This window comes from Mytilus edulis, chromosome 10 (genome assembly GCF_963676685.1).
Source record: "Mytilus edulis chromosome 10, xbMytEdul2.2, whole genome shotgun sequence".
Taxonomy (NCBI): domain Eukaryota; kingdom Metazoa; phylum Mollusca; class Bivalvia; order Mytilida; family Mytilidae; genus Mytilus; species Mytilus edulis.
This window is the reverse complement of record NC_092353.1, coordinates 17,176,812-17,200,486: the sequence shown is the minus strand read 5'-3', so window position 1 is coordinate 17,200,486 and position 23,675 is coordinate 17,176,812. Positions and strand designations below refer to the sequence as shown.

General features: G+C 30.8%; 1 protein-coding gene across 1 annotated transcript; it reads left to right on the top strand.

Annotated features, from left to right (window-relative positions):
- The first annotated feature begins 121 nt into the window (after nt 1-121).
- Nucleotides 122-16,693, top strand: LOC139493528 (myophilin-like). The gene is made up of 4 exons (XM_071282014.1): nt 122-279; nt 11,536-11,690; nt 12,383-12,617; nt 14,603-16,693. Exons 1-4 carry the CDS (start codon nt 226-228, stop codon nt 14,786-14,788), a joined length of 630 nt encoding a protein of 209 aa, XP_071138115.1. The 5' UTR covers nt 122-225; the 3' UTR covers nt 14,789-16,693.
- Nucleotides 16,694-23,675: the final 6,982 nt, after the last annotated feature.

Genomic DNA, 23,675 nt, shown 5'->3' with positions numbered 1-23,675 from the left:
ATCTTATTGTGATAAATGATATAAGCCCCTGTCTGCTCTCATTACATTTTAAAATCCCATACATTTTTTTTTTATTTATACCGACTGAGATCGGGACGCGTACACATATTTGTCATGAAATTTAAGCGTCCACATGACATAAAATCACTGTCACCTAAGAGCATTTTCCCACGTTTTTGAACGAAAGAAGTTTACTTCTGCTGTCACAGTAACTTTTTTTAAAACATGGCAACTTATCGAGCAGCAAAGTCGGGATTGGCTAGAGAATCTCAAGAAAAGGTATGAAAAAATCACCATTACGTACAAATATATAGTAGATGACAGTGTCTACTAAGCTTAGAAGTTAGATTTTCAAAACCCTTTTCAGGACAGAAGGACCCTTTACTGCTCTAGGCTCCTTTAGGGTGCCACAGGCACTTATCTCAGAATTTTTTCCCTTCATATACTTTAATGTAACAAATCCACCTGTAACTATTTACAATATGTATTTACAAATTAAAACTACATCTGGGATCTATATGGAGTTCTAGATTTCATTTGATTTAGAGATGTGATTCCAAGTGGATTCCAACTGTACAATAGGCTGTGCTCAGTGTTATCAGGTAATGAGCAGCTGATGAGACATTCCAAATAGAAACTACACAAGTACATGTATATTGGTCACTATCAAAAATTGGTTTACCGATTTTTAATAAATATATGTTTTTCAACTAGACTATTGACTGACACACCCAGTCGTGCTTCTAGAGTTGCAATTTACATTCATGTTGTTACCACTTCCATTTCCAAAATGGGTCTGAATCCCTCTGGTTTATGAATGGAAATACTACAATGTTCAGCTTGTAGTCGAAAGAACTTTTAACACCAAAGTAGCCATTATGCTCTTTCAATCAGATAATCCTCATATCTGCTCTTCAATATTGTTATTGCTTTTAAAGTTCCATAGAAATGATAGAAATTACTAATTGTTGTAATACCATGGATACGCCATAGATATTTACATGTACAAATGTAAGGCCTCTATTAGAAAATAAACATTTGGTTTCTTGTAGTATATATACTTGTATTCAATAAATATGGTAGGTAATCATGGACCACTTCTGCTTTCTACTTCCCTTTAATATGATTATGTTTCTTAGAAAAGATATCAAGAAATATAAAACAAATATTTGCTGAAGTTGAAAAAAAATGTAATTTTAATATATATAATCATCAATTTTAAGATATTTTGGATTACTTCTTTTTGAGTTTTCTACACATTTAAAACAGATAAAAAACGGTCAGGTCATCCACTAAAAGTCATGTCTGCTTCCTATTGTTATGTGCCATCCATTACTACTTCCAGTCTCATTAAAAGATAAACCTGTATCTTGATTTCTTAATAAGCTTCTCTCATGTTCTCACCCCACCTGTTAGTAGAAAGTTACAGTGAAGATGTCAGAGTGATATTTACAGATGTCTCAGAAAAGTTTAGAGAAAATCATGGCTTGCTATTTACATGGTAAATTGTAAATGAAAGTCCATGCAAATTTAAACATAGAAATCACATCATAGATGTCTTTAATTTTGTTTTATTGTCTTGTTAGGTTGTTGTTCAACTCTCCTTATGATCAAAGTAGTATATCAAGTTGGAGGAATACTATGCACCATTTTTTTAAAAGGGGGGAGGGATCAACCTTTCAACCCTCCCCCTGGATCTGCCACTGAACCTTTTACAGTTAAGTTGCAGATTCAAAGGATAAAAGCCATGTTCAAAGCATCACATAATAACTGGTTTTACAAAAAAACTTTAATTATATAATTTTATGCATTTTAATATGGTTTAAAATTTGAAATTATTTAATTGGATAAAAGCACAATCATTATAATGCTTAATCCTAGAATACAACAATGATAATATCTTATTCTTGTGGTACATTTGTCGTTGGTTTTTCAATGCATTTTTATTGTTGCCTGTGGTTGGCCAGTAATTACTCTTAAAGTCTGTTAAAGTCATTAAGATGTTACTGGTAAAGATGACCTTTCTCCCCTCATGAGAAAGTATGCTTAATTTTCTCATTGATGTAAATTTGTTTCCTGCTACATTTTGTAGTTGCTAATTTTAACATGCACATGTTTCCAAGTTAACTGATACTACTGTCAGCTGAATACACACTGAAACTGATATTGTGTAATTACAAGTTTTATCAAATACTACATTCCTCTGTTTATCAAGAATCTTGCAAATTTAATAGAAAGAAAACAATTTTATGGGGTTCAGTATGGGATATTAGTTTTAGAATTTAATTGTTCAGAGAGTAAAGAAAATGTAATTTTTTGTTGCAGATTCAAAGGAAACACAACATGCTTATAGCATTGCATAATAAGATTTTTATTTGCTAATTTAAGTTTGAACTTTTGATCTTTTTTTGTATACAATTGCAATCACTAATAAATATTTATATTTTGAACAATTTTAATTTGCTTGTTGCATTTTGTTAGGACATTATTTAGGTATAAAAGTTTGAGTTTACCTTTACTTACATGAAGTTCAAGTAAGAAGTTATGCAAGTTCAATAAAATAAAAATTCCTGGGCATGAAATTATCATTTCACTACTAGTGTAAATCTTTAGTTCAAAGTAATTTATTAAAGTGAAATCGGTATGTACTTGTGCTATGGGAATACCATATATAATTACTCCATTAATAAAGCAAGGACCTTCCATCAACTGAATGAATGGTATTTTAATAATATACCTGTACCCATTTTAACATATGTGAATTTACTCAATGAGACTTTGTTAAGTCTATAGTAGCACTTGTAGGCATCAGCTGGGAATTATATCATTATTTAATTAGGAAACACTCACAGTATTATGGGTAGTTCCTTGAACCAACAGATTAATGTGTTTAAAAACATATTGATGTCAAACGTATGTGAATTGAAATTTATCAAGGTTTCAGATTTGTTTCTAGTCTATTAATAGTCTAACCCAAAGGAGTCTATTTATTTGTTAATATTTACACAGGCCCATTAGACTTACCAAATACAAGATATACAAAGAAATATGAATGGTCAGTGGAGGATCCATGTGAGGGGGGATATGGGGACATATAGTTGCCCCCCCCCCCTTTTAACCTTTTACCCCCTTTTGAAAATGGATGGTTCTGATGCTGGTTGTATTAATTGAAAGATTCTTGGCATATATTGCTCAAAAAGACTTACCAAATCTTAATATTTGCATACATTTATTAATCTCTTTCATTGTAAGTATGTAAATCTTTCTATCACTTTGTACTGTGTGAAATGTTCCTTAATAATTTAATTATAAATATAGGTAGGAGGTTTAACCAGGCCAAATATAATGCGTGAAATTAAAATCAGATAAATCGAAGAAATATTAAAAAAAAATTCAAAAGATGATAAGAAGTAATTCTAAATACAGGTTTATAGTAAACAGTTACATTCCCAAAACTAGAACTTTTTATGTAGCACCTTTTGTATGACTGTCATTTTGTGAGACCTTTTGTGGGATTAAAATATTTAAAGTGGATCAGCCATTGATAATGATACTTATCTTTTGACACAATCATAAATATCTATGTCAGACAGGATTTTTTAACTGGTATACTTGACCTGCGGTGACCTTTTTTAAGACCTTCAGATCTTTAGCTATTCAGTGGGGAGCTTTGTAAATACACAAAGTTTAAGTAGTTTAATTCAATTTTCAAATGAGCATTTTGAGTTATAAGAACTAGCATCAAAGCTTTTTACATAACTTGATAAGAAGCTCTAGATGTAGGTACATGTATGTATCAATGAGACAGCAAACAAACAACATAAGAAAAAAAAATATACATGATTTAGGCCAACTAAAATTAATTAGTAGATTTTCATCCAAAGTTTTGAAAAAAATGGGGTGGGTGGGAGGATTTTATTTTTAAAATTTTATTTCATATGAAACCCTCGTCATGAGTTTTTCATACCGTGGGGTATATGCTAGTGGGAAACAAGCTTGTATAATGTATATACATGCTGTATAAGGAATCCTACACTATTTTTCAAACTCTTAAATAAAAATCCCTGATTGGCAACCACAGTTATGTACATGCAATTGCCGCTTTAGAAACCTATTTATAGTAGACATCAAAAAGAAGAGAAATGCTCTCTTCAGTCTTCAGTTAGACTACTAGTATACCTACACCACATTTATTTTGCTTTCTAAGCAATGGTTTTTAGTCTCCATAAAATCAATTAAATGTTTTGGTACAATTGTATGCAACACAAGTATTATGAGTACAGAATAAAATGTAAACTCAGTGTTGAAAGAAATTATGATGTAAAATATGAACTTAACCAAAAAATTAGTTGTGGCTTAATGACTAAATTGATGGTAGGCACAGTAACAGAGGGTGTTTGCTGTTTGTCAACAAAAACAAAAGCCATGGGTGAATAGAAGGGCTTGTTATAATTAAAATGCGTGTTTGTCAACATTTTTTTCTCCATATACGGTCATAATTCAAACAAGTTTGTGCTTGTGTCAATTTCTTTAATCCAGTCATGTTTTTTGTACCAATTTGTTCTACGATTCTTGCGCTTTGGATATCATTCACAGTCCAAATTTCCTGACACAAAGTCATTGTATAAATAAAGAAAAAAACACGATTTTTGATTCACTAATGACTACCGGTGACTACCGCAATTTGCGTTCAAGGACAAGGCGTTTTACTCGTAACTCCAATATGTCATGCCCTTCTCGTTATCAATCTCTATTCTTGGTAGATGATGTTGTCATCATAGAGCAGCAGAATATTTCGACTTAATCATTTTCGATGGGATTACTCCGGCGAAGAAATACAAAAAAGAAATTTGAAACAGGAAGTTTCAAATGAAACGAAATTATAGATGGTTCCTTGTAACGGACATGACCAAAATCTGGAAATCGTATCTTTGTTAAATAAAAAAATCGGGGCGGTACGATTTCTGAGGGGCGGGGGGGGGATGAAAATCTAGCAATTAATTTTAATTGGCCTTATATGAAAAGATGTAAGTAACAAAAGGTTACTTTTAATCATGAGCAAAACTCCTACCATATTGTCACAATAATAGGCCATAGGCCTTGACATAACGAAACTCCTACCATATTGTCACAATAATAGGCCTTGACATAACGAAACTCCTACCATATTTTCACAATAATAGGCCTTGACATAACGAAACTCCTACCATATTGTCACAATAATAGGCCTTGATATAACAAAACTCATGTATACCATATTGTCACAATAATAGGCTTAGACATAACAAAACTCCTACCATATTGTCACAATAATAGGCCTAGACATAACAAAACTCCTACCATATTGTCACAATAATAGGCCTAGACATAACAAAACTCCTACCATATTGTCACAATAATAGGCCTTGACATAACAAAACTCCTACCATATTGTCACAATAATAGGCCTTGACATAACAAAACTCATACCATATTGTCACGATAATAGGCCTAGACATAACAAAACTCCTACCATATTGTCACAATAATAGGCCTTGACATAACAAAACTCCTACCATATTGTCACGATAATAGGCCTTGACATAACAAAACTCCTACCATATTGTCACGATAATAGGCCTAGACATAACAAAACTCATACCATATTGTCACGATAATAGGCCTAGACATAACAAAACTCATACCATATTGTCACAATAATAGGCCTTGACATAACAAAACTCATACCATATTGTCACGATAATAGGCCTTGACATAACAAAACTCATACCATATTGTCACAATAATAGGCCTTGACATAACAAAACTCCCACCATATTGTCACAATAATAGGCCTAGACATAACAAAACTCCTACCATATTGTCACAATAATAGGCCTTGACATAACAAAACTCCCACCATATTGTCACAATAATAGGCCTAGACATAACAAAACTCCCACCATATTGTCACAATAATAGGCCTAGACATAACAAAACTCCTACCATATTGTCACAATAATAGGCCTTGACATAACAAAATGTGGAGAGAACCATTTCATACCAGAAAACCAACAGCCTTATTTAAAACCAAATGAGAAACATATAAAAACAAACATTAACCAGCAATGAGCACTTTACAACATGTATATGGTTTTTCCACTTCCTTGGATATTACTCCACTTAAGATTGTTTATATTTAAAATTTTGAAACATGAGACTTGCCAAACATTTCTAATGTTTAACCTTCAACTGTCAAGAGTGAAGAAATAATATTGCATTTCATAATACAGTATTGGAAGTTTTTAAGTTTCTATCTGTTTGATGCCATCAGCCATACAGACTATTTTTGTTGTGTGTGACTATTTTTAAAATACATGTACCTACAATGTTGAAGTGAGATAGCTCTTCTTAAACATGCTAGATCTGCTATAAAAAGGAATTTCCCCCACTCTTATCTGTACACAAGCAGATATATATATAGATTATGATTCCACAATCTGATCTGGTGTATTTTACGTTTCCATAATTTTTCTTTGTTGTTTGTACCTGATTGCTAAGAACTACAAAGTAAAAAGTCTGGTATAAAACCATCCTGATCGCAAAATCTTGAATTATAAATTATTTGTATTCAAAAACACACCTCCTGTGTATTGATGTAGTATTCTGCAACATGTTGTCTCACAGATATACAACTAGATAAGTAATTTAACACTATTTTAAGTATCCATCTGTGTGTAAAATGCCTTATTCATCATTCATATGACCTTGGCTATATGGTTAACAGTCTATTGTAACATATGTATCAAAGTGCTGGAAGGTCAGCAATTCCAACAAGCTTTATCAATATTATAGGAGGGGATTCTAGTCTCAGGTTATTTTCCAGCTAGCACTATATTTAGTTTTGGGAAAGGAGGGGGAGTGTTGTAAAGTTTTATTATTATTTTTCTTTTTTTTAGCAGAATAAAAAAATCTATTAGCGGAGGAAGGGAAGTGTTTCAGTGATTATTTTGAAAATTTCATATATAATTTTTTTTACCAAAGACTCAAGGATTCGAGTTGTACTTAAACTACCCCTTGAATCTGAGTACAGTTACAGAGGCTCTTGAAAATTTACAAACAATGAATACATAGGTTTGTAAGAGGATAATTTCGAACATATCCTTTTAAATACGATTAAGTGATTTAAAATTAGTGTAAGTGAACCATTGAATAGAATAAAGACCTAAACAAAATATTTACTTTGTTACAAGTAGTCAGTTAATTGTAATTTAATCTGTGGTTTTTAAAAAACGATTTACTTCTTCACCAGTCCTTAAGATATTGTTAATGTTTTGAGGTGTATTTAAATATTTTGTGGTAATATGCAGAATGATAGCAATGTTTGTATTGATTAGATTTCATACTTCTCATATTTTATTACAACACACCACATTCTTAAAATATTTTGATATTAAAAGAGTCATTGATCTGCTACTTTTTAATGCAGTATTAGTAATGAGGTCCATGTTAAGAAATTTTGTATAGAATAGTAATATAAAGGCTAATAGGAAGATGGATGGAAAATCAACTGTTATGTAGTCAGGTGCCAAGCACATTAAAAATTTTGCCAAGTGACCTTTTGTACTATTCATGTGTAGACAGCACAAACGTCCACTCCAGGTTCAGATGAGGTGTTGGCCCTTTTGTCATCTATGCCAAGACCTATTTATAACGTTACAGGTTCCCTCTATGCCCTGAGACCTGACAGTGAACTAATTTCCTTATATTGGACACTGAACTCTCTATTTTCCTTTTGGATGACGCAGCATGTTTGTTTTATTAATATATTTTGAGATTCACAAGGTCTGTGAACAAACAATAATTTTTATTTAATGTCAAACAGTTTATTTTTCTCAAATGTCCTCATAACTTTGACATCAAGTCCGTAGATTTAACTTAACATGGTCAAAAGTCAAGTTGCCAGACTAAGTAAATTAATTTTGGCATGGATGGGACTTTTGACACCTAAGTGAAATGTTAGTTTCCAAAATTTTATATTATAAGTATAAGCAAGAGTGGAATATGTTTTAGATTAGTTTTGTTTTGTCTTTCATAGATATGTATTTGGTTTCATTTGAAAGTGAAGACTTTATTCTGTGTCTTTGAATGCCTGAAAATCTGGTATTATTATTTTTTGGTTCAGTTTTCTAATATATATATATATGATATGACATATATTGTATTAAGGTTTGTGATGTCATTCATTTGTTATTGGCATTCATCTTGATTAAATTCTTATGTTGATCTGGGATAAACATTTAATCAGATATATTATATACAGCCTCAGAATTTACCGAAAATGTTCATGACACGTCAAAGATAAGCTATACACGTGTAGTACATTCTATTTTTGGAATGCAATTACAGAATTTTAAGTCGTTTATTTGAAGGTGTATCTAAGTGAAGTACATTCTGTAGTGTATATATATATATATAGAAGTGTATAAAGAGCCTTCAAAATAAATTAAACACTTGAGCTTTGAAAGTTTGAAGATAAACTTTAGTTTTGCTATGTTTTGCGATTTCAAAAAAGCCAGTGTATCCCAAACTCTGTCTGACTGACAAAATTTCATTAGTTCAGACAGAAATATTTTAGGTTTTTGTGCTTTTTGTATCTTAAAATCAAGAGTAAGAGCTAATCTAACTGGATTTTAGTTAAAATTACATTTTCCACCTGCATTCATCTGTTAGATTCATACAAGATACACAAGAACAGACAGTATTATGTAATGTAGCATCACCCAGGAAGACAGCTGTAAAACAGTTGTAACCTCAATCATCAAGTATTCTCATTACATTACACACAAGTGGGTAATTAGAATATTCTCTTCCTGTTGCTTTTTAGGCATGTTAGAGTTATGTCCCTTCCATTAATTAAATTTCAATAAAGTTCATACATTTAACTTCAAGATGAACTTTTTTATTGGCAAATGTATAGGTAAGTGATTTAAAACATAAATCTGAATGCAGAATTACAACAAACGGAAGTTTTTAACGACCTTGAGTGGTTATACAGACATAGGAAACAGTGTCCACTATTTATACACAGCTACTTTTGCATAGGTACTATTTCTGTACTTAAAATCTGTAGTACTGGAAATTTACTTTTAATATTAAGTACTATTTCTTTACTTTAAAATTATTGTAATATTTAGGTACTTGTATTTTCCAGTACTTGATTTGTACCTTAAATATTGGTACAAAAATAATACCAATAATGATCACAGTATTCCATGTTGGAACATCATAACTTTATGTGATTTGAAAAAGACAAACTTTCAAAATGCTGAAAATGGAACCATGTAACCAAAAACCTGTAGAGTGGGGGGCCCATATTCGCCAGGGACACAATTTCGCCGTTTTATGATTTTGAGGTGTAAACACTTCAAAGGATGGCTGAAATGAAAGAAATATGCCAATAAATTATAATTTTATAACAAATATGATTATTTTTTTAACTTAAACAAAATTAAGGCACTTACTGCAAAAGATCGAAAAACGGACAACGATTTTTGGTCAATTTCCTGAATGAAAAACAGGATTTTCATAGATTTTTTTCTTAGCATTTTTTTTGACTGATTGGCCTAAATTTCTGTTTTTTACACCTTTGAAATGTCTGCTGTTCATCTATAATGAAATTTATTTGATAAATATTATATAAAGCTGCAGTTACTTGGTTTTAAATAGATGTGTAAAAACGGCGAATATGTGTCCACCATTGACAAAACTTCAGGAAATTTCAAACACCTTTTAATCTAACTTTACAGATGATTATTTTCAAACAAACATGTTTTCAAGCTTAGGATTGTTTTGCATTTGAAGTTATCTTCATATAGAAATATCAGTATACTTCAAAAACATATAGACCTGAACATAAACTGTAGAAAACATGGAAAGATATGGCGAAAATGAGCACCCCACTCTAGTACTTAAATTTCAAGTACAAGTCAAGTACTATAAATACAGGTACCCAAATATCACAATAATTTTAAAGTAACAAAATAGTACTGAATATTAAGGCCTAAAAAAAATAATGTTGTGTTTCCCATCACCCCCTTGAAATTTTGAAGGGACTGTAGTTAGGGATTATTTTTTTTTTTTTATTTTTTTTTTTTTTATAATATTATGAAATAAGCTTAAGTTATATAAAACTCAATTTCCAGTTACCAGACAAAAGTTTGGGATTTAATAGAAAGAGATTGATTACCCACTTTAAAAATCTCCCTGAGATAACTTTTAGTTTACCCCTTTTAAAATCCCCCTGAAATAACTTTTAGTTTACCCCCTTTTAAAATACCCCTGAAAAAAAACCGAAGTTCAAACCTAAAAAAAAATTGGGCAACACTTCCCCTAGGAAATTAGCTGTTTAAACCCAATTCCCCTATTTCAGGACCAAAAGTTTGGAATTGTCAGAGAAAGAAATTGAGAAGATGTGGGGCAGAATCATTTATAGAAACATGAACCAAACATCATCCCAAACCTACAGATAGACAAATATATTATATACACTGTTCCCTGGCAGGACACTTTCTTTTGGCAAAGCATCTGTGGCTTTTCATTAGAATGTCTAAAGCGTTGATTGGCTGATCAGTTTCAGATGGATTAATATCAGGTTCATTTTGAAGAGGGTCTGGCATGAAAATTTGATAAATTTAATTCCAAAAGATTGCATTGTTCCAACAGTTGTGTTATTGTCATCAATCTCGGTCCAGTCATTTTTGCTGGTGGCCGAGCACAAAATTTATGTTGTGTATTTTTTTTCATCGATGTTAGACATTGGATGAATTTCATTGCTAATGTCAAAAAAGGTGTTACTTTCTATAAAATTTAGAAATATTTTTTTCTCCGCGAAATGGTCACACTTTCCGCGTTGAACATTGAATAGGACGCGTTGTGTTGCCATGTTCAAACACTGACAAACGAAAATAACTACTGCGCATGCTCCCGCATATATAATTAGCCAAGAAGATTCCACTTTCCAGTACATTCTAAAAATAAGCCTCGAGTTTAAAATTAGCGTTGTTTTCTTTTGGGGCTATAAAAAGATCGAGGGACTTAGAATTTTTTATTTTCTTTCAGAAAAAACGGTCGGTAGATATACAAATTATTTTTTTTCCCACATCAGCTTTAAAAACTTTTGAGTCGGGGGTCTGAAGGACGGTCGGTCGGGTGACCAGAAACACAACATTTTTTTTTAGGCCTAAAAGTAAATTTACAGTACTACAGATTTTTGGTACAGAAATAGTACCTATGCAAAAGTAGCTGTGTATGATTTGGCCCCCCACACTGTTTTCCTACCAAAGGTGAATTGTTGTTTCAGCTTCCTCCACAAATGAAAAAATGACTGCCATGAAATAGCATTATAGTGCTGAAAGTGGCATTTAACATCATCCAATCCAACTATTTTGATTTTAGTGAAAGTAATGATTATTATGTTGATTTTTTTTTTTTTATCTCCATACCAAATTATACGGTGAAGGTTGATGATATATACTGTTATTTTGTTCTCCTCAGATAAACAGATCTTTTGATATTGATGAGGCTAAAAAATGTTTAAAATGGATTTGTTCTACGTCAGGGGAGACAATTGAAATAAATGGAATTGAAGAAAGAGACAAGATGATGACGTTCTTCCATACTACACTTAAAGATGGAATGGTTTTATGCAGGTATAAATGTATTTGACAAGGATGACAGAAAAAGAAAAAAAAACTTTTTAAAAATTTGGTGATTTTAATACCTGTACACTAATGTACAGTTAAGTTTGAAATCATCAATTCAAAAGAACATTTTGAAATATAAGACCTCTATAGATAATTCCTTATTGATTGCATCATGTTCATCAAGATATGAACGTTAAAGCAATTATTTCAACATATTCATTACTTTGCTATTATTGATTTCCAAGTTACAAGTATAAAAAAGAGGAAAGTCAACTTTCTTATATACTATGGATTCATTATTATTTGTTTGATACCATTTTCCTGGCTTTCGTGGGGACAGGCGAACCACAAAATTAAATGTACAATGAATAACAAATTTTCTATAGGCTTGTACATTGTTGTATGCAGACTTCGGCAAAACCATGAAATCAAATATCCATGAACATGCAAGTTTTCCTTAACCCACGAAAATTGGTACCCGCGAAAAAAATGACTGTGCGAGGGCTGTATAAACACCACCATCATCAAACCACGAAAATAAATGAATCCACAGTACTCTAACCCAATGTAATGTATAAACTAGAAATATTCTTTTACAATAATTGGTATTGTAATAGACCTGAACAAATTTGTAATAAACTTATTTTGTATGATAGATTTATCATTAATAAAACCCATTTTTGGTTTGACTATTACAGATTGATAGATGCTTTGTTGCTACCACAAGATAAAATAGACTTCAATGCAAAGAGTTTTCAGGAAACTAAACTGCCAGCATTTCAATCAGCCAGAGAAAGAGAGAGGATAGGAATCTTCCTGAACAAGGCCAAAGCTTATGGTGTGTCAGAAGCTAATATCTTCCAGACAGATAATTTGTATGAGAGGACTAACTTAGTACAAGTTTGTAATACAATCAGAGCATTAGGAATAGAGGTATGGACTGGTCTATTATAAGATAAGATAAGATAAGATAAGAATTTTATTAATCTAATCAAGAACCCATAAAGGGCATCATTTTACAACACAATATGATTGGAAAAATGATTATATGAACATACCTCCAACACAAACATGATTACACACTAAAATCACTTCTAATGTTACCAAAAAAAGTAGTGTTATCAACGGTTAACTGATTAACTACCGGAAGGACCAAATATCGAATACCTTATTATAAGTCATGACATGAACTTCTTCATATTAACACACTACAGAACACATTTGTACATTCATTACCCTTTTGTTCATTGTTGGACAAATTTGGTTAATTATATAGGGAATCACTGAAGCATGAGTGCAACCCCCCCCCCTTTTCTAAGCAAATACTAGATTTTGCTATTATTTTATTTTGGGACAGGGGTATCTATTTATAAGTTTTGAATGCAGTACCTCAGTTTAGTGATGGAATATATTTTCGTGCTCTGTTCTTATCATTGCTTAAAAATTGATATTAAGAGGAAGGTGTTATCTCTATATCAGTAAATTAGAACTGTCAGCTTCAGGTGAAACTTTTGGTGTTAATGTTTTTGGATCATGCATACTGTCAAAATTTGTTGTCATGTAGATTTCAATGTTTTCTTGTATGTTAATTAAGATAATAAATTAGATAGGCAAGATAAAAAAAACAGTGTGCAGTAATTGATTATGAGATACTCTATATATATATATATATATATATACTGAAACAGGTGTCATTCAATAATCATAGAGACCACTAGAGTCAATGATAATAGGTTTTATTTTCTTATCCAATTAAAACAGAGCTTAAGAAGACAACCAATCAACCAATGTTATTCATTTAATGAATGTTTATATTTTCCCTGTATTTGAACTTGTTGATTCAAGGAATATGCATATAGTGTGGTAAGATAAATATTTTCAGAAACGGTAAGACACAAATTTTACAAACTTGTTACAATGCTTCAATTTCTAGATCAATCCTTACTTACCTACCGGTATGCACTTGAAAGTTCAATTTTGGGGATTCCCAAAAAATAAAAAATAATACCCTTTTTGATAGACAACATTTTCTGATGTATAGTATATTTGTAAAAAAAAAAGTACTGAATATTGCAACTGATTTTCTGTTAAAAATTCTCCCTATTAATTAAGTTATATTAGCACTGCTAGTTGCTGTCATGCATTAATTCCAATCAAAACAATTATTTTGCTAACTCTAATCTAGTGTAAATATTGATAATGATGAAACAAATTATTTGTGCTGTTGTCTATACATAGCTAGTGGATGTATATTCAAATCTCTTCATATAAAAGACATTAACATTACCAACATTTCTTTTGGAATATTTATGCTCCAATGTAACGGAGCAGGCATAAAGGTTTACCCATATTAGTCTTTATGTACATACGTACGTCTTGTATGTCCAAAAGTTGGTTTCCCATTACTATAATTTGCCTTAACCAAATGTTATGGAACATATACACAATGTTTATTACCACATAATACAGATCAAGTATCAAATTAAAAAACATTCTAGAGTTATGCCTCTTTACAAATGGAAAAATGTTTCTGTTCTCTTAATATTATTTTGCCTTTATCAAACAGATCAAGTTTAAATTTTAGTGATGTGACTTTAACAGTTCTAGAGTTATGCCCCTTTCCAGATGGAAAAATTCTGAATTTTTCATTCCTTTCTCTAGCTTTAGTTTGCCTCAACCAAAGTTTATGAAACTAATCACAAAGCTATATTTCACAAAACTCAGATCAATTACAATTTGGGTAGTGTCACAATTATTGTTCTAAAGTTATGCCCCTTTATAACTTTATATGATATGTAAGCGGGGGCATCATCTGTGTCCTCCCCGTTTATTTAATTTATGATTACCTTTATAGATAATAAAAGAACGATATGGTTAAAAGTAAAAATACTTTTGATGTATGTTTTTAATTGTTGCAGGCTCAGACTAAGCCAGGATATAGCGGTGAAATGATTTGGCCAAAGAAATCAGAGGAAAACAGACGTACATTTACAGAAGGTCAACTGAAAGCAGGCCAACAGATAATCAGCCTGCAGTATGGAACTAACAAAGGGGCAAGTCAGGCAGGCATGAACTTTGGTAAACAACGAAAGATTCTCGACTAAGGTCATTTTAAGGTTGAAAAAAAAATTTACTAGTCAATCTAAATTGTGGAGGGCGATATTGAAGAATATTTCACTGATGCTTATGTAAGATATTATTGATGCAGTATACAAAAGCCATATAAGAAAATATAAAATGAGAAGTATTTTAATTGTTTTATTTTAACAATTTCATTTCATACGTCGGTTTCCATTAAGCTTTTATCATTAGAAATAGTACCTTAATACCTGCCTAAACTATAGATCTGCTCTGTTAAAAAAATGTTTTATTTGATTGATATTATTTTTGTACACATGATATTATTAAGCTTTAGTTATACATCTGTGATAATATTAAGTTCTATGCAATTTTGTGCCAACATACAATGTTATACTGTAGTAGTTTACCATATTACAAATATTCAATAACAAATTTATCATATTTTTAAAAGAAAAAAAAGTAAAAGAAATCTGAACTCAGTTGAATTGTTGAAGGATCAACCATTTAACATTCACAGAATATATTTATATAGGTGTCACATTCAAAGTCAGAATTGTGATTTTTTTTTTAAATTATCTGAAGAATTGAAAGAAAGGAATTATTTTCTGTTGTATTGCTTTGAACACGGTTGTTTCATGTATAAGCCATTCACATTACTAATTTAATTTACAATGTATAAGACTATATATTTATACTCATTAATGAAATGATAATCTTATTGTTCGAGGTCTCCACAATTTACACAAATCAAACATTTGGAGATGTCAGTATTAATAAATACATGTGTTGTTTGTTTATTATAGATGAAATCCTTGTTGATGATATTTTATATTGTTAGGTTGTATTGTTTTTGTTGGCAAGATTTGTTCTTAATGTATTCCATGTGTTTCTGGTACCATTGTAATTTGAAAAGACAACTCCTGTTTTATTTGTACTTAGAACATTGATAAGGTCTTAATTTCCTAATTACAGAAATTCCCTATTACCAATTTTTATATATATAACTGTGGCATAAAAAGTAATTATTTTACGCCCCATTGATGATGATGATGATGATGTAAAAAATGTTTTTAAGTTAATTTTGTAAACATAACAAAAAACCCTGACTATCATATTTAAACAAATACTGGAACTTTTTTTGCTCTTTATTACATTTGTACTCAAAAGTATATATATAGAATTTTACAACTTTTAATCGTGAATAAATACACTTTTTTGCCTAAAACTTGACATGATTTCCAACAAAATGAAAACAATTATAACTTCCACTGTACCACTGATTGATAGCTATTTGTATCTTTATGTCATGATCCCTACACAAATTCATAGCACCCAAATAACTCTCTTTGATATTTTAAACCTTTACCCACCATTTATAAATAAACAATATTTTATATTATTGTAGTATTAAACCAATTTTTAAGACGTTTCAGCCATTGGCCTTCTTCAGTTTCTTTATTTCTCTTCACACCTACATGGCAGACATTTTTTTTTTTTCAATCATCTAAAAATTGGTTTTTATACTACAATGATGAAAAGTATGTCCCCTAATGGAATTTTTAAAACAAGAACATTTTTATATGTTAACTCTAAAATTTATTTACAAAATATTGAGGGTTGTTTCCCTTATACCATTGTGATTGTTGAAGTAAAGGTTGTCCAGTAAATCAGAATTTAAAGCAGAATGCACAGGGTAAAAAATGGTTGTTAAAAGTTTGCAATGTACAGCTTTTATCAGAAGAAGAAAGTGTAGAGGATAGAAAAACAACATATTAATCTCATATGGGAAGGAACTTTATACATAATATATATTTTGAAATTTTATTTAAACTGGTTGAAAACTTCTAAATGTTTTAAACTTTTTTGCAACTAAGGTCACAACTGAATTGTCAAATTTGTATTAAGTTTTGATTAGTTTGTAGTCAAAATATCAAAGAGTTATTTCCCCTACATCTATCTTGTTTGTCTTTTTCATTTTTAGCCATGGCGTTGTCAGTTTGTTTTAGATTTATGAGTTTGACTGTCCCTTTGGTATCTTTCGTCCCTCTTTTAATACAATTTTTGATAAAATAGGGTTAAATTTTAAACTGCTGAATTATTTTGATTAAAGATGTTCTAAACAAAACTAAGCTCATTGTTTGTTGAACAAAATATTCCAAATTTCCATTAAAATATGTTATAGTTGTAAAAATATTAATCAATTTTTAATCATGTCTTTAAAAGAAAAGATCATTCTATTATAATATGTGTTTTTGCCTGTCTATTTAGGAATTCAATTTTCAGATTTTTTGTTCCAGAGTTATGGGACTTTGATCATTAAGAAATTAACAATTTATGTCTCAAGATACATTTAAGTTTAATTGGATGAATCTTCACAAAATGTTTACACAATGTTTCTATAAAGCAAAGCTTCCCATTAGTTTGTTGATTTTAAGATATATCATACATGACTTAAGGACCTAAATTTTTGAAAATTTGAATGACTGTTATATTGCAAAAAATAATGTAGGGATGTTGGTAACTAAGATTAAAAAAAAATATTGCATCTTGGGTTGCTCACAACAGCAATTCTGCAGTATAGAGCAAAGTTTATTCTTCTCCATTTCAGCAGATTCCTATAGCAGTAACAAGTCACTATTTGTTAAGTGGGTGAAATTCAATCTATTGACATTCAAAGTAAATATTGCACACACAAGTGAATAAACCCAAGACTTCCATACAGATTAAAGTGATCACTTCTCTTTTTTCAGTAGCCTTTCAAATGTCTTGATAATAGAATGGGTTGATCTTTAAGATTGACTGTTGAAAGTGCTTCTGGTTTGTTTTTAGAAGTATTAAATCAAAATATAGTTAGTAGGTTGTAGTGGTGTATTAATGTATATATATCTAGGTGCTAAACAGTATTATTAAAATAGTGCATAATTCTTAAGTTTTTAGTAGTTTTTATATGTACATATTTTCAGTGTAATCTTGCCTTGTATATTGAAGCAGAATATGATTTGTCTGTTTATATGTTTTTAGGCATACTTACATACTAAATGAACTTGATTATTTTCTTCAGATAAAATTAGCTACCACAGAAAGTAAAAATGTCACAAATTTCAAAACTTTATCTGTAAATAATTCTATTGTCTGAAATTAAAGTAGGCATCTGTAACTGAGTTGTCTTAGTAGTTCATCTACACTTTCACTGGTCGTCGGTAGTCAACATGTAAGTTTTGAGTTTAAAATACATGTGGCAGATGCATTAAACTCTGACCGTAATTGAGTAAGATGTCATTTTTCTAGCGGAAGGTTAGTGGTTCTCTACAGGGACTATGTCTTTTGTTTATAAAAACTTGCTGCCATGATAAAGACAAGAGAACTTAAAGTGGCATAAAACACCAATAATCAGTGAAATCACTAAAAGATCAAGCTGAAATCTAGACATTGTCCAAGAGTAAACAAAAATACAGAATAAACAGATCTCATTATCTTGACCCCACAACCTTATCAAACTAGTTTGACCCCACCATATGTTTATGTGCCTGTCTCAAGGTTTATTCATCAACAGATTTTGATCTCAAATATTTCATCTATTGACAATTTGTAAATAGTGTGTCATATTTTTTTATCTTTTAGAATTTATTCTAATGTGCAGACTGACATATTTAGAACTAGAAATATATATACAACTGCTTGTCTATTGTTGAACTTGTAAGGATAACTTGATGTCTATTTTTTGTTAATTTGTTGGGTTGCTCTATTTCAGCTCAAACTTTCTTTTATCTACATTGATCACTCGAATTTTCTCAAAAAGAAAAACCCTGAAGATAACATCTTGGCTAGACTTGATAATTGTTATATGAATCCTATTCACACAAGATTATAAATCTATTCTAAAAAATTTTGCTATAAAATATCTTGCGGACAGGACAGATTATAAAATCAATGTATTTCCACATTTGTAGATAGTTGCACTCGTACTTCATATGATTTAATCCATTATCATTGAATTTTATGATCTGTTGTATTTATGCTGGGGGCTATTAAATCCTTTGAATGTGGGATGTTATTTTCATTCTTCCTTCTTTCCACATACAATCAAAGTTTGGAACACACTCCTTTTGTATCAGCACCTTTAGTGGAGGCTTTTAAAGCCTGTGAAAAAGCTGAACTAAATTTTTATAATATGGGGGATGGGGGAGAGGTCTGTATGAACACCAAAAGTCATGGCAAAGTATTCAATTTGTTGATTGAGGCCATTATCATGTAGAAGTAGAATATATTGCTCTGTAGTAAACTTAAACCTAATCCTAAAATGAATTATTTTTTATGATATTATTTCAAAATGGTAGCATTATTGTAAGGTTCCAATTTGGAAAAGCATATGGTTTTGGTATTTTAATCCTTAATTGAATTCTTAATACCAAAACCATATACATTGTATATGTGTTTCCAAATTGGTACCTTACAATAATTCCACCATTTTGAAGCATTATTGCCATGGACAATATCAATGAATATTACAATTAATTTTGGTTTTATTCAACAAGGAATATAATGTTGTTTTAAATACATATTAATATATATGCAATATTACAGATTTGTAATGATGTTTCTCAAAAAGAACAATGTTTTTTTCAAGTCAAAAGTGGGTCTCATTGGGATCTAAGCCTGACTCGAGATAGCCGATTTTTTTGTAAGCGTGACAAGTGAAAGTCAAATTATTGTGCCATGCTAATGGGAAATGAAGTCCAACAGGACAGGGGAAATTACAAAAAAATAAGAATTGCTAACATACATAGTGTTAGCGGGAGACAGGAATCTGACAAAACAGTTAAGCGGGATACAGGAATCTCACAAAACAGTGAGCGGGACAGAACCCCCCAATGAGCCCCCCCCCCCCCTCAAATGTGAAAAAGTCCATTGTTAATATAGAAACTATTTATTTATAGATACTCCCGATATAATATGTAAAATACTTTTTAAGATGAGAGATTTTAACAAAAATAACAAGGAAATGTTACTTATAAGTAGGAAGTAACACTTCACTTGATCTGTATGTATTTGTTATGATAATTTTAAAGGAAAGAAATGCGATTTAAAGATAAACAGTGGTTGTCAAACAATGTTTTTGTAATTTTGTTCAAAGTTTGTGACATGATGAAAATTGAAGATTATTTGAAATCTTTTTATCTTTTTAAAAGGTGAAAGCAAATATAAACGTGTTGTGTCAGGTAGCTAAATATAGTCAGAAAATTGTTTTACATTAACTTATCTTCCCTATTTAAAATGAGATGACTTTATAATCTTTGTGATTCTCTTTATAATATATAACTGGTGGTGATACAGTTAGATCTCAATATTTCAGTATGGTCATGCTACCCTTCTGTTTAATTATAGAAACATTAGAGTTCCAGTTTGCTTTAAACTTCATTAAATTTGTACAGTGCTTTCCCACAGGGTTGCTTGGGTCCTTTTTGATTTTGATGTTAGAGGTCAAGGGCAAAAACACAATGGTATATCATTTTGAAATCAAAACAGGAAGGCACAATTGATCTTTATTCTTGCATCAAGTTTAATGAAACTTTGAACCAAATTTCACCATGAGAAGGTTATAAACTGTATCTTTCATCATGGTCCAAAGTCAAGGTTGTCTTGAGGTAAATATTGAAAGAAACTTGCACTATGAAGGTTGCAAACATTTTCTTTTTAACAAAATTTTAAATGATTACACATAAGTACAGGATGAACCCTATTAAAACTTAGGTCAAAGGTCAATGCTGCTTTTCAATCCAATCTTGACAAAACTTTGGTTCTTGTTCATCAACCCTAAACAATCCAAAACCTATAGTGAGGTAAACCAGATTAGGCTGCAGCTACCATAAATATCCAATTTTCTCTGTGAATATCTAGCAATCACTCTTTTTAATGCCTGTAAAATTGTATGGGCTTTGAAATATCTGTAACTTACTAAGAAGTTGTTTTGGCTGCATGATAACCTCAAACAAAAAAATAAGTAAAATTGGATGGCTACCTAGAAGGTTCAACAATAGACAAGTGTCTGCTATATGTCAAGCTCTAAATCTTATATCTGTAAATCCTGTTCTATAAGTTGAAGGAGTACTTCAATAATTGTACACCAGGTTATGGATATTATGTATATTGAACTCATGTATTTTAATATAAATCATCTGAAGGTCTGTCAGGAAATCAGATTAAAACAAAGTAGTACATGTAGTTTTCAATACTGATTTGTCTCAAACAACTTATTTATTGACATCTAAGGTCAAGCTAAGGTTACATCTTTTAAATAAAAGTGCTATAAACAATTGACTCAGATTATCACAATTTAATCTTTTTTATAGCTTTGAATTCATCTACATTGACTTTTTGTAAGGAACTAGACTTAATATTATATCACTTGTCAAGTTAACTGACAAGATTTAAACCTTAGAAAGCCCTATGATGTAATACTATGTTAAAAATATTAGTCAGCTACAAAATATTTCACTCCCCAAGTTCTAAAATTCTTTTCAACTTAGAAAGAAAAATCATTATACAATAACTTAAACAAACAGAATTTGGGGTTGTAATGTGCCAAATATTGAAAGTTTTTCCTAAATGCCAAAACAAAATTGGTGCTTCGTAGCTTATAATTAGTTTAAGCAAACATTGAATCACACAGGTTTAGATGCATGATGCAACCTAGACCAAAATCCTGAGATCTTGAAAAATAAATTTTTCCAATATATCAAAAGTAGATGAGATAAATTTTTGCATTTTTTTTCCTTCTATAGAGATAACTACTGTTAAATTGAATACATTTCTAATGCCAACTGATATTTTAGCTGAATATAATCATTGTTGCTTTCAAGTTGTGTAGTTGTGTTACCCAGCTGACTGCTGTTTGCAGAATATTGAATATTGACTGTTATAGTTTTACTGAGAAATGACAATCTGTATTGATGACCATGAATTAATGTTCAAGTTTTTACACTGTTTTGAACTTTGTTAAAATTATATATGTATCATGTAAATTTTATTTTTGAACAATGTATTAAACATATATTTTATAAAAGTCTTTTATATCTGTGTCTGTGTCTTTTCTTGTATGTTTGTAAATGTTATGTTCATGTTCAGGTCTCTAACTTGGAATCCAGTTTTAGATATTGTTGATGGGGTGTGGTGTTCAATTTTATATCATGATCATTTGGTAGGTTGATTTTGCATCAATATTGACCTCATCCTTCTTCATGTTACCGGCTAAAATAAATTTGTCATGGTTCACAAATAGTTTGGAATAGTAGATTAATATTGTAATGCCCTGTGTAATGGCAAAATGGTGGATAAAATATTCTCTCTAACATCTTTTTTCAACTGACTGGAATACTTAAAAGATTTTTAACAGTTTTCTATGCATACACATATTAAGTTCACAGGAAAGTTTTTTTCTGAATATTCCTCACCCTAGCTTGTGAATGCCACAGTCCATTGATATGGTATTTCTGAATGTGAGAATCAAATCAATGAAACCGTTGTGAATGAGTGATGCATTAAACTAGGACTAGAAACCAACAACAAAAACATGCACTATACACCACGACAGAAAGCATTCACATGTGTTTTTGGAGCAAACATTCCGGAGTGCAACTATCATTCTATGCCAATTGTACTGGTCCTTCCTTATATAATCCAAAATCTGTATTTAAAAATCATTGGATTTTGTCATGTTTTATTTAGGTGACATCAAAAGAATTAAGCCAAATCAGCTGCATGCTTCATTTTGTTCTATAAGTGATCTATTGCTAGGTCAAAGTTGTGCCCGTATCCGGTCAACATTTCTTCTCAGTTTTCCAGTGGCAGTCCAAGATTTGTGCTCTCCATCCTGTTATGGTATACTCCCTTTGCCGTACCTATTGTTTAGTCTGCTCTTATCTTAAATATGCAAGAAATGATTAACACTACCACAACTAATCATGTCAATGTATTCAACCTTGAACTTTTATATTTTTCTTTTTGTCACATATTTAGCAAAATGTGTTTCAGATCATGTAGTTTTAGTGTTTACACCAATATTTCGTTAAATGAAATTGAAAACCATGCATTCTCGTTGAAAGATCCCGTCTTAAATTAATGAAAACTATCATTCTACATTGATTGATAATATGTTTGTGTGACTTATATAAACCCATTCGCGCTAACATCCTCATATCTTTATTCTCAATAGACCATATACATTGGTATAGAGAAGTGTACAATATTCAAGGTGTATCGTACACGTATTGAATTTTAATTTAAAGTGCGGCCTTAATCGCAGGATTTTTTGGTTTCTTCCTCTCGCTTGAAGGACGCATTCCAATCATAATTATATGCGTTTATATGTAACAATGTAAATGCCAAAAGGGCAAGTAATTTTACCTGTTACATGTAACAAAAGACGTTAACTAGTCTAATAGAAAAAAAATTACCCATTAATGTGATGTTATCATGTGAGCCTTTATTCTAGTCCTATTTAGGCGTGTCATAATCAAATGAGAGGTGAATAAGACGAGTTGTTAAAATTTGATCATAACAAAACGATATGGAAATATGTAACTAGACACTGTAATAAATACAAACTATAGTATGGATTTATATATCCTTTATGATACTTTAACGTATATGTATATGCATACAAATCTACCGTAATCATACGTCAAGGATTACCGGAGTAAACTGGCCATGATTTATTACATGTCTACTAAAAATCAATTTTGTTCATATGTTAAATGTTCCTGCAGCATTATCGATATGAATCATACATGTAGATTACAATACAGGCTTTCAAACCCGTTTAAAAGGCCATAACAAGAAAACTATGGGGTTTGCATATGTTATCAATACAATTATTTCATACGGTTGTGGGCCTTAATCTATTTTACCTAG